We start from the raw sequence: 13,612 nt of genomic DNA, 5'->3' as shown, positions 1-13,612 counted from the left end.
CATGGAAAAGAAGTTAGTAAAGGAAGTACAATATCGGAACACAGAAGTTATTCAGAGCCTAAAAACCTTTATTAATGAGCATCATCCTTAAATTGAAGATTCTTTCCATTGTCTCATCCATAACAAAGGAACGAAAGAATGAGACGTTTTGCAAATGAGAAAACTTTTGGTGATGGCACCATGCTTATTATATTAAAAGGAAATTTGTGTCTGATGTTCCTATGGCCCACTAAAATATTAAAAGAAATATATTCAGAGGCAACGTATTTTTTTTTTACAATAATGGCAATGTGAATATATATATATATATACATATATATATTGTTTACAAAGGTATATTCCATGTGAACTTACTTGCATCCAACGCCATGTTCTGGATAACTGTAGTAAGCCTTAGGCCACCCTCCGCTGGTAGCAGAAGACGGAATGTCAGCAAAGCTGACAGTTCTTCTTCTACCTCGACCCCACCCTCGACTGGGGCTCTCCTTGGCTGGCGACCATTTCCTCCACATGCCTGTGTCGTCCTCGGTAGCACTGCTGTGGCGCTGCCGTGTTTTGTCCGCTGATTTCGGCTGTTTTCCGGAGTGCCATCCGTTGCCATCAACTGTATTCCAGCCTCCCCCGCCGGAGGCCCCAATGCCCTTCACGCTCATGTCCACGTAACCGTCTGTCCGTCTGGTGCTTGGGGAAGATGCACGTCTGCCGACACTGCCAGCCGACGTGCTTCTCTTCGGGGACTTGTTTTCCTTCGGAGGGGGAGGTGCCTTGGCCGGACGTATCCTCATGATCTCCCTGAAGGGGCAGTTTTCGTGGTTCTCCCTGTGGACGGACCAGTCTGGGTAGCGGATATTTCGTATGATATCCTGAGGGCTGATTGGCTGGGTCCTACTGTAAGGAATAGGCCCGTACACTCCCGGCGTGTCTAAAGGCCTGTCTTTCTTGAGAACGAACCTCCCGTCTTTCCTCCTGTAGAACCTTCCTCTCCGAACACCTTCGCCTTCGTCGTCTTGCCCGTCGAAGTAGGGCCTCTGAAATTCCGTCGTGGCGCCTCCCACGTTCCCCTCCCGATCGTTATCCACAAACCTGACGGTCTTACCACGCCCTCGGGCCGCGTCGCTTATCCTGCGTCCTCGAACGGGACTGTCCCTTGACCCTGTCCTCTGCACCATCTCTTCGTCGGAAAGGTCAGAAGGTCTCACGCTCAGGAGGTAGTCGAAGGGACAAGTGTCATGGTGGTCGGGAGAATGCAAAGGCGGGCTTTCCCTGAAAGTCTCTTCTTCTGCGACCACTTCTCCCACGTCCTCTTCCTCTCTCGGTAAGATTTCACGGGTAGATTCGTCCTTTTTTAGCCAACCCCATAATGGTAAGTGAATTAGGATCTGCATAAACTCGAACTGCCCTTTCCCGTAATGACTGTCTGTGATACAAATCAATCAGTCAGCTGTGTTCTCTCGCTCAATATCTGATAACGTTGGATATTTTCACTGAAGGCTCGTAATCTCGTGATGCCAATAGTTTATTACTAACGTGTGCTCTATTTTCTTTCCAGTTCCTCCGTATTCTTTCTTAGTCAGTATTTTGTGTGTAATGACTGTTTATTAAACTCTAGTTTTACTCTGAAAAATAAATAAATTGTTTTATTTTCAGTCTTAAGGAGTTGGAAGTTATATATAACTTTCCTCCAAAAGTAAGAAACGAAATGTTAATTAGTAAGAAATTAATTGTTTGGTTATAAAGTCATATCGTCGTTGGAAAAGTCTGCATGAGGCTCATCAGATGTTTCAGATATTTTTCTCTTAGATCAAGTATTCTCTCTCTCTCTCTCTCTCTCTCTCTCTCTCTCTCTCTCTTCTCTCAAAGAACAAAAAAAAAAACCATCCCCAGCAGTCATAATGGCAGCAGCGAATGTATAATCATAAGATGCACTATATCTGCAAGAGCTGTTTATCACTTTTCCCTCTCTTCCCCTTCTCCACATCTTTCTTCTTCCTCTTTTTCTTTAATATAATTTTCTTTTCGTCATAAATTGAAAATAATGAACTACGTATCAGTAAGAGAAAACTAGACTAGGATGATCCTAGAAAATTAACTTTTTTGGCGCAATATTTGACCTGTCAATAAACCTTTGCATATATTGTGCGCAAAATGCCTTCAAGATGCACCCTACACGATCAATATTATTTTTTTGTTGCATTGTTAAGCACTGCGCAAAAACTTGTGTCCTCTGCGAACGCTCTAAGAGCCTTCATGTTATTTGTTACTTATGGGTCTTAGGAAAATGTCACGTGTATCTCAAACAGGGTTCTCGGGCCATTCATCAGCAACTTATCTAATATACTTAAGAGGCCCTAGATAGTATCAGAGGAACAAGAGTGGAATACATACATATATATATATATATATATATATATATATAATATCAGAGGAACAACAGTGGAATACACACACACATAATACACACACACACACACATATATATATATATATGTATGTTTGTATGTATGCATTTCATTGATGTTCCTGAATAAGTGTTTGTTTGTTTGTGAATGTGCATAAACCGAATCAATATTGATAGTAGTACCTAAATAAACGAAAAAATTTGAAAACTACAAGCGCTTTCGAAGGCTGAAACACCAACGCGAACTTCGACGCAAGACTTCTTTTCAGATGAGGAAGAAACCTCTCTCTCTCTCTCTCTCTCTCTCTCTCTCTCTCTCTCTCTCTCTCTCTCTCTCCACCGTTGATAGATATGATATTGCTGCGGTAAAAAAGAACAAAACGAACTTTCTTGGCATATGTAAAAAAAATCCTTTTTATAATACTCTACATATATAAAGAATGAAAAGTTCAGTTTTCCTTTCCCTAAAGGGATACCGCCTAAGGGGATACAGCGTGTCTTCCGTCCGCTGTTGCGTTGCTTTCTGATTATGACTTCTCATCCACTCCCTTCCGTCTGTTCCCTCTTAACTGTTCGACTTCTTTAACATTACCATGATTTCTCTTTCACCTTCTACAGTATATAAGAACAAACCCTAATTGCAAGCTCAAAGAGAATCTGGAATATGACACAGCGATCGTTTTCAATCACTCCATAATAATAATAATAATAATAATAATAATAATAATAATAATAATAATAATAATAATAATAATACAACTGTTTATCTTTTTCTCTGGTTATCTCTGCCACGCTTCCAACCCTTTCAAGAAAAAGGACCCGGCGGAAATTATCTAACTAAATTAATGCAGCGAAGCAATCCCATCTAGGGAATTAATAGGTGGATAATAGAAAATCGCAAGCAACAAATGCCGGCGCAAAAGCAGGGATCCATTATTGTAATTAGGAATGCTTAGTGCCTGTTCATAAAACGTCTCTAATTTCGCTGTTTGCACGCCAACTCCTGCTTCATACAAGGAGTGCTGCGGTAGAAGAGAGAGAGAGGCGAGGGAGAAATAACTAGAATAAATGGGAGAGAGTGGGGAGGAAAAGAGTGAGAGAAATGGGAAAAAGAAATAAAAGATATTGGAAAGATTTAAAGTTAGAGATATAGAGTGAAAGGATGAGAGAGAGAGAGAAAGAGAGCGAATGGAAGAGAGGAGAGTGAGAAAAATGGGAAAGAGAAATAAATGATTTTGGAAAGATTTAAAGATGAGAAATAGAAAGGATAAAACATTTATCTAATCATTACCGTGACAATATTATTAAAGATGAACTTTTGGGCATGTTTTGTGTTACATATGAGTAAATTTTAGAGTCCAAAAACTAATGATATCTTGTTATTTTTAAAACGGTAGTGACAACAGAAATTATATGAAAATGTATCAAATTAGAAACTCGACTGTGAAACTTCTGAATATCATTTCTACATCATTCAAATGGAATTATGTTCTAGGAAATTTTAATTAAGGAAGCTCGTGACAACGAATTCTCGTATTAAGCTTCTCAACAAAGTTGTGTTGTTGTGGTTGTTGGTGGTCTTATTGTTGCTGTTGTCGAGGGAAGGCGGGTTGTTAACATAAAATTCATACTGATTTATAAATTAGGAATGATCGCTGGATTTTACTGCAACGTATAATTTACTGTTAATCCTTTAGAGATACATCCCAATTTAATGGCTCCAAATCGTCGATTGCGAGTCTCTGCGGTTTATTATATTTTCTTCATTTCATGGAAAATATATTGTATGCTCCTAATCGGTTGAATTTAATCATTTTAAAATTCATAGCCTCGTCGTAATTTCTGGATTCTCTCTCTCTCTCTCTCTCTCTCTCTCTCTCTCTCTCTCTCTCTCTCTCTCTCTCTATATATATATATATATATATATATATATATATATATATATATATATATATATATATATATATATATATATATATAATTATATATATATATACTGTATATATATATATATGTATATGTATACATACATGCATGATATATATATAAATATATATGTATAAGCAAAAAAATTTTATGTATGTATATATATTCTCACGTATTTAGAAAATTCGTCCCTCCAGTCTGTTAATTAGGAAATCAAATTTAATGGCGGCTGGAGGAGACTCAGCTGGGGGGGGGGGGGTGAACCTATGTAGGCCTATCCCCATATCTCCTGATTTTGGGGTACCATACCGACCTCTTACCCCCAGCATCGTATGATTTTTGGGGGGGAGAGAGCCGTGAGGAACAGAAGGGCTAGCCAGGACAGTAATTGGGCAACTATGCTGAACCTAGTAGCTTTAGCCATAAGACATATTTCCATTTGACCTTTTGCTGGCTGAAATTGCTTTTCAGATTGATCAATGTACTGGGGCCCCACGCCTGAAACCGAATGGGAGACTCATCGCACCCTGACTGGACACACACTCGTCCGGCGGGACTGAAGCTGCATGCAGTTAGCGTGGTCCTGCTGTCTTTACACTGGAAAGGTGTCGAGACTTCTGCAGCCGAAACTCATCGTTTGCAAGTGAGCGCCATGCACAGATGCAATAAGAATCCTGTTATCTGACTCTTCAAGTGGTCTGCCCCTGCCCTTGTGAACCAGATAGCCTTAGACGTTTAACTGCCATCTTGCCACATTTCAGAGTCTTCTGATTCAGTGGTCCAGGGGTGCTGGTCACAGTCCCCCCTTTTGAAATCAAGTTGCGGTGACTACCCAAAATCATTCAACCAGTCTCAGCAGTAAATTTCATTGGCGTGTCAAACTATTTCAGGACTGTAGCCCTTTCAGGTTCCGTTATTTGCTACGCATTGTCTCGCTTTTATTGCACATTTTATGTGCCTTGCTTGCTGCTCAGTCAGCCTTTCATATTAATTTCCTGATTGCCCAGTTTGTTAATAAATTCAATTTAAAGTCATTGACTGGTTTTAAAGGCGACCTCCACTTCTCTGGTCACTTAGATGTGATATCAGGGTAAGTCAGTTTATTCATTACATTTATCGCTTATATTCTGATTGCTAGGTGTTGGCCCTTAAGGCAGTTGGCAAAAAATCCAGTTTCATTCCTCCAACCAGCCTCAGAATATAACAATATATATATATATATATATATATATATATATATATATATATATATATATATATATATATATATATATATATGTATGTATGTATGTATATATATATATATACTGTATATATATATAAGCCTGTAATGAGCTATAAGTAGTTGTCTAAGTCCTAAATGTAGTTGGTCCTGTGTGTTATTCTCGCACACCTAGCTAAAGTGTACAGGGAGTCTTGCGTGGCACACTGTAAACAATACCAAATGTTCCATTTTGCATCCCCTCGACCCTTAGGTGCATTGCTTTCTTTCTTTTCATCTTATACATTTCCTTTGTTTTCTTCTTACCGAGCTGTCCATCTTCTTTAACTTAACTTTGCACAAGTTTGTACGTGTAATTTAAGAACAAGTCCCTTAGAGATCTCGTTAAATTACTCGACAATAATGGTAATTATTATTATTGTTATAAATTATTATTCTATATTTGTTCTATATTTGTTAATAGATATATTATATATATATATATATATATATATATATATATATATATATATATATATATATATATATATATATATATATATATATATATATATATTAAAAAGGTTTCTATTAAGTCTATGAAATATTAAATTAATTAAATATTTCCTATATGTCATTTTATCATAATTTTTAGTTTTCTGTAAAAGAAAAGTCTTGAGATGGCTTTGTCTGTCCGTCAGCAATTTTTCTGTCCGCCCTCAGATCTTAAAAACTACTGAGGCTAGAGGGCTGCAAATTGGTATGTTGATCATCCACCCTCCGATCATTAAACATACCAAATTGCAGCCCTCTAGCCTCAGTAGTTTTTATTTGATTTAAGGTTAAAGTTAGCCATGATCTTGCGTCTGGCAACACTGTAGCACAGGCCACCACCGGGCCGTGGCTGAAAGTTTCATGTGTCGCGGCTCATACAGCATTATATGCTGTACAGAAAATCGTTCTTCTTTTTTACTTGTTATAAATGTAGTAGTTTGAGGTTTTGTTGTCCCTGAACTATGAAAAATTCCCTTGTGGCACAACCTTCGGTAAAGCCTTAATGAAGTTTTAGAATTACATAATGGCAGAAAAGAATATTTTTGTTATTATTAAAACTATTATGGTTTTAAAGATAACCGTAGTAGTCATATCTGTAATCGAAAGATAACACAAGAGGGGACAATTAAAATAACAGATAGATATCTCTTGAACTTGCCATGCTGGTCATCGAACTTAATCATTCCAGGCTACACTCTTTTTGTCTGCAAGGCCTTTTGCTGCTACATTGGCTTGTTATCTACGTGTCACCTCCGAGGTTCTATATAGTACTATACATGGCGGAAGCTCAATGGGACGCCGTGTTTAGTACTAGCCCTTTGGTGACCAAAGATATCGTTTATTAATATAAAATTTGTCGACCACAAAATATAGAAGTGGGTGTATATAATACTTTGATCCCTGAGGGGCTCGTACTAAACACGGCGTCCAAGGAGCTTCCGCCATGTTTAGTACTAGCACCTCGGAGGTGTCGCGTAGATAACAAGCCATTTGTCCTGATGCTGCAGTTCCAAACCGTCAGTGAAAATCCAGTAGAAATTCGGGCCTAGCCATTTGGAGCAGATTCCGGTTTTTTTTGCAGTTTTGCGAACATTTTAAAGAACCATTCCAAGCCGGTTTCTGATATTCAGTACTAGAGCGAACGCCAGGAGTGGCACAACCATAATTCACGTTTTACCGCTCCTCCGAAAAGACGAAAATCGTAATCTACATGTTACGCAATACACGATTTTAGGTTATATATGTAAAGGTCATATGTTTGATTGTGATAGGCAAATGAAATAAAATAGCAATTATGTGTGAAATTATTATATTTACGGAAATATATGCATCTATTTTTTAACAAATCATGTTTTTTGTGACTTCGTGACCTCGGTGTCATTATAATTTGGGCCGAATAATCAGGGGACCACCGGTTATTTACCTGTCAAATTTAAATTTCTTGAAAGAAAGGTGTCGTTAAAGAATAAGAATAACTATGACACTGACGATAGCAATAAACTTCGTTACGGTGAGTCGTCGAAAAAATAATCTGTCCCTGGCTTCATGACTTTTAAGGTGGAAAAAAGTATAACATAAAATAAGGACTATAAGAATGTCAATAAAGAAGTGCGTCGCAGAAAATATTCGCGTAGCATATCAATCTCAGCTTCCGCTGGTAGACAAAAATGTAGGTGATGTGTATACTTATTTACTACCAGGATTATATAGTAGTTCAAGGGAGGACCACGAGTTTTCGCTATTCCGCACCCACCTAACCTCTACCTTTGATTGTTAACCGCTCTCCCTCACCAGGATAACCTCCTGTTTTATATTCTGTTTGTACCTAAAACGTCATTTTCTCTCCCATCTCTTTCTCCGCCTGTGTGCGTCCGCGTTAATTTTTGTCTCCTTCTCAGCTTCCTTTTATCTCTCTCTCTCTCTCTCTCTCGTGTAAAACATCATGCCCTTACCCCCCCCCCCTCTCTCTCTCTCTCTCTCTCTCTCTCTCTCTCTCTCTGTAAAACATCATACTAAAACATCATGCCCTTACCCCCTCTCTCCTCTCTCTCTCTCAGTCTCTCTCTCGTCTCTCCCTCTCTCTCTCTCTCCTCTCTCTCTCTCTCTCTCTCGTGTAAAACATCATGCCCTTACCTCTCTCTCTCTCTCTCTCTCTCTCTTCTTGTGTAAACATCGTGCTCCTATCTCTCTCTGTCTCTCTCTCTCTCTCTCTCTCTCTCTCTCTCTCTCTCTCTCTCTCTCTCTCTCTCTCTCGTGTAAAACATCATGCCCTTATCTCTCTCTCTCTCTCTCTCTCTCTCTCTCTCCCTCTCTTCTTCTTCTTCTCTCTTCTTCTTCTTCTTCTTGTGTATAATATCATTCTCTCTCTCTTTTCTTCTTCTTCTTCTTCTTCTTTGTAAAATATCATCTCTCTCTCTTTCTCTCTCTCTTCTCTCTTCTTGTGTATAATATCACTCTCTCTCTCTCTTTCTTCTTCTTCTTCTTCTTCTTCTTCTTCTTCTTTTGTATAATATCATCTCTCTCTCTCTTTTCTTCTTCTTCTTCTTCTTCTCTTCTCTCTTCTTTTGTAAAATATCATCTCTCTCTCTCTCTCTCTCTCCCCCTAGCGTTATTCCCCACCCACTATGCTCGTAAAGAAACTGTTTTTAACAAAGTGACAGCGTTCATAGTTATTAGAACGTTGTCCTGTAATCATATATCAGCGAAAAATGTACTATTATTTCTGGAATTAATGCTGATTACAGTCATCTTGGCCTTGTCGATGGTAATGACAAGTTTAAATTTACTACCCTGTTGTCAGGCATGTATCTGTAACGATTGCTGAAGGGGTGGGGGGGGGGAATACCCGCAATGACTTTAGTTATTGAAAGGGAAATTCCATATTAATGTTTTATTAAGCATTTCTTGTAGATATCTGGTAATTTTCATCGACGTGCTCTTTAAACTTCTTCGTCTATTATTATTATTATTATTATTATTATTATTATTATTATTATTATTATTATTATTATTATTATTTATTATCTAGTAATTTTCGTCGACGTGCTCTTTAAACTTCTTCATTTATTATTATTATTATTATTATTATTATTATTATTATTATTATTATTATTATTATTATTATTATTATTTTATAGATATCTATTAATTTTATTATTATTATTGCTCTTTTAAACTATTATTTCGTATCTATTAATTTTTATTATTATTATTAAACTTATTATTATTATTATTATTATTATTATTATTATTATTATTATTATTATTATTATAAACGCTCATAGCAGCATGAGTCTTGAAATGGAGAAACAAATCCACAGTTATGTATGGGTACAGATATATTAAAAATAAATCTATACAGAGAGCTTTCGGGAATCTGTTGGATTCACCGAAAGCTTTCTGTATAGATTTATTTTTAAATATATTTGTACCATACATAACTGTGGATTTGTTTCTCTGTTATTATTATTATTATTATTATTATTATTATTATTATTATTATTATTATTATTATTATTATTATTATTATTAGTAGTAGTAGTAGTAGTAGTAGTAGTAGTAGTAGTAGTAGTAGTAGTAGTCACGGTGCACTGATTATACAGCTACATAAAAAAGATAGGAAAAGGAGAACCGAGATAAAATAGTGATGAAAACGGAAATACACAAATAAAACACAAATACATATACATAAAGAAAAGTTGAGAAATAACTCGGATTTATGCAAAGTAGCAATACAATTTAAATTAACGAACAAGCACCCTAAATTGGGACTGATATCCGTCCAACGTGGTTCACAGCAATTAATCAACATTGCGATTTAAAATTTGATAAACGGCCAAAGTTTCAGGGGTGATTCTTGATAAGATTCCTTTGAGACTTTATAGGGTTAAGGTCTAAGAACAGTAATCAAACCAGTGTTGATGTACGGTACAGAAACGTCCGTGGCGAAGACAGGAGGAAACCCAAGAAAGGACAGAGATGAGAATGTTGGGATGGATCCTGCGATTGTCGTTAGTGGACAGAATTTAGAGTGAAGGGAAAAAAATTGTATATGTTTTTTGTATAATAACAGATAAAGCCAGGGAAAGTAGGGTGAAGTGGTATGGTCATGCGGTTCGCAGGTATGAGGATGCTCTGCTTAATTAAGAAAGCACAAGTATAACGCCCATGGAGGAGAGTAGAAGAAGTAGAGGTAAGCAGAAAAATAAATCGAGTGAACTCGTAGAGAGAGACATGGAGAGAGGGAGAGAGAAAAGAATATACAATTTAGGCCGAAGGCCAAGCTCTGGGACCTATGAGATCATTCAGCGCTGCAAGGGAAAATTGGGAGTAAATGGTTTCAGAGGTGTAAAACAGAAGGAAAGCCTCAGCAGTTGCACTATGAAACAATTGTTACAAGAGGGTGGAAAGTAAGATGGAAGAAAGAATGTGCATGGAGGTACAGTAAAAAGAATGAAAGGGGTTGCAGCTAAGGGCCGAATCTACGCTACAAAGAAACTTAAGTATTGCTTACAGTGCACCGGGTGAGGTGCACTGAAGGCACTAACCCGCACCCTACCTCCCTACGGGAGAGAGGGACACGAAATCGCTGGGAGTAGAACTCACAGATACCCAAAATAAAATTCTGTGGAGGAGGACGACTCGAGCGGCCGACTCCAAAAGGGGGTAGGATTAAGATCGTACCAAGAAGAAGAAAAAGAAAAGGCCGCAGTAAATGAAGAGTTGCTAGCTCCTTGAACATGAAATATCTAAAAGCATAAAATAAGTTTGGAGATTATATTTATCGTGTATATACTGAGACGCGCATAGTTGCCGACAAAAGAAAAAAATTTGAAACAAAGGAAGGCGGAGAGAATTCCGCATTTTAGTAGCGAATGTAATGGAGAACCCATCACAGCGGTGGATTCTCGAATTCGTGACTTTTTCATAGAATGAGTATCTGCAAATACTGAAGAGGACCTCGAGGTCCAATGTGTAGGAAATCACGCCAATAACTGACCCTCTTCAAAACTGGCTTAAACCATATCACAGCGTTCAATGTATTTATGAAAATTTTTCACCAGTTTTCTTGAGTTTGAATTTTTGAAATAGCTTTGAAATGATCTTTTCGTAAAAGATCGCATCAAATTATTCTCGTATAAATTTCCATAAAAGACAAAACAGCATAAAAAAAGAAGTTCCTTGTCTAGCAAATAAATACTGTGAGGGCATAAAATTCTAGAAATAGCTTTGAAATGATCTTATCGTTGAAAGTAATATAAAATCATTCTATCACAGAACCTCCCATAAATGACAAGAAAACAAAAAGGCTTCCTTAACGTTTGTACAAACAAAACAACAAAGAAGCGTATGCTGTATTAATCAAGGATACGACAAACAGAGCACCAACCTCACAGAGGATTCCTAGTGTCTCACACACATGGAGACTGAAGGAAGAAAACTAATTCCCGAACCCATTTTTAAAGGTTTATCTAATTTGCAAGTTAATTAGGGTCGATTTATTTTCAAGATTATATGGCGTCAGTCGGCCAGCGAGAGAAATGGAATATAGGATTGTGGTCCGAATTTTTATCGCATCTATTCAAACTTTTCAACAGATTATATATATATATATATATATATATATATATATATATATATATATATATATATATATATATATATATATACATTAAATGTACACTTAAATGTACACTATATATTTAATGAAATGTATACATAAGTACATACATGTGTGTATGCATACATCATCGAGAGAGAGAGAGAGGGCGCAAATTATTAATTACTGTAATAACCAAAAGCTCCTAACTGGTTTTTCTTCCAATTTTCGGAGTCAGTGAATCCACTGGAAAGTTTTCATAGATGAGGATTAAAACTTTTCATGAAACGGGGTGACTAGAGAGAATGTTAACCTTCCGGTTCTCAGCTAGTCTTTAGGGACGAGGTCGCTAGCCCTATGCCCTTTTCCACCCTGTCTGAAACCAGTTAGGAGACATGTAATGTACTGTTTAGTTCAACAGAGGCACAGTTCTTTTTTTACAGAAAGCAAACCCAGGACGTCCTCTCTCTCTCTCTCTCTCTCTCTCTCTCTCTCTCTCTCTCTCTCTATATATATATATATATATATATATATATATATATATATATATATATATATATATATATATATAAAATCAGAAAGCTACAAACGTCCTTTAATATCAATTCGCTCTACCTCGAAATAATATATTTTCATATATGTTACCGAAGGGGAATTTTTTAGTTGATAATAAGTCCACCGTCCCGTGGGGTCGAACCAGCGACGGACGAGGAATCAGGACTACAGGGACGCACTAACGCAGTCGGCCACAAGACTGCGTTAGTGCGTCCCTGTAGTCCTGATTCCTCGTCCGTCGCTGGTTCGACCCCACGGGACGGTGGACTTATTATCAACTAAAAAATTCCCCTTCGGTAACATATATGAAAATATATTATTTCCGAGGTAGAGCGAATTGGATATTAAAGGACGTTTGTAGCTTTCTGATTGTATATGAATCACGGTGATGTGATAAATAGTCATATATATATATATATATATATATATATATATATATATATATATATATATATATATATATATATATATATATATATTGTACATATGTATATATACATTTATACATATATGTATATTTATTATGTATATTCATTTGTATTTATATATATATTTAGCTGACCAACCCGGCGCTGCGAGGGGAAAACTTTGAATGACAGTCTATGTATAGGGGAGGAGAGGGAGAAGGGAGAGGGGAGGGGGAGGGAGAGGGGGAGGGGTTTGTGTTGACAGTCCGACTGACAATTCTACTTTTTTCTGCAAACGTTCACCCTTCGAGCAGTCATGGGTGAACTGACAGACATTACTGTGGTGACTGTCCCTTTTTCCAAGTATTACTATGCTGTCTGTTCCCTTTAACCAGGCATTACTGTTCTGTCTGTCCCCTTTAACCAGGTATTACTGTGCTGTCTGTCCCTTTTATCAAGGTATTACTGTGGTGAATGTCCCTTTTATCCAGGTATTACTGTGGTGACTGTCCCTTTTATCCCGGTATTACAGTGGGGACTGTCCCTTTTATCCAGGTATCACTATGGTGACTGTCCCTTTTATCCAGGTATTACTGTGGGGACTGTCCCTTTTATCCAGGTATTACTGTGGGGACTGTCCCTTTTATCCAGGTATTACTGTGGGGACTGTCCCTTTTATCCAGGTATCACTATGGTGACTGTCCCTTTTATCCAGGTATTACTGTGGGGACTGTCCATTTTATCCAGGTATTACTGTGGGGACTGTCCCTTTTATCCAGGTATCACTGTGGTGACTGTCCCTTTTATCTAGGTATTACTGTGGTGACTGTCCCTTTTCAATCCAGTATTACTGTGTTGGCTGACACCTTTAACCAGGTATGACTGTACTATCTGTAAACTTTTAATCAGGTATAACTGTGCTGTCTGTCCCTTTTATCTAGGTATTACTGTGGTGAATTTCTCTTTTATAC

The 13,612-nt window shown here is 37.4% G+C and overlaps 2 protein-coding genes across 2 annotated transcripts in view; one reads left to right on the top strand and one right to left on the bottom strand.

Annotated features, from left to right (window-relative positions):
- Positions 1-13,612, top strand: part of LOC136836290 (uncharacterized) — a 484,005-nt gene that overhangs the window by 257,774 nt on the left and 212,619 nt on the right. The gene's annotated exons all lie outside the window — the stretch shown is intronic.
- Positions 1-13,612, bottom strand: part of LOC136836289 (serine/arginine repetitive matrix protein 2-like) — a 327,543-nt gene that overhangs the window by 278,935 nt on the left and 34,996 nt on the right. Inside the window, exon 2 of the mRNA XM_067100351.1 lies at positions 355-1,616. Within this exon, the coding sequence (XP_066956452.1) occupies positions 355-1,385 (1,031 nt within the window). The 5' untranslated portion in view covers positions 1,386-1,616. The remainder of the gene's footprint in view (positions 1-354; positions 1,617-13,612) is intronic.

Source organism: Macrobrachium rosenbergii, chromosome 56, assembly GCF_040412425.1.
Source record: "Macrobrachium rosenbergii isolate ZJJX-2024 chromosome 56, ASM4041242v1, whole genome shotgun sequence".
NCBI lineage: Eukaryota > Metazoa > Arthropoda > Malacostraca > Decapoda > Palaemonidae > Macrobrachium > Macrobrachium rosenbergii.
This window is presented reverse-complemented; position numbering and strand designations above follow the sequence as displayed.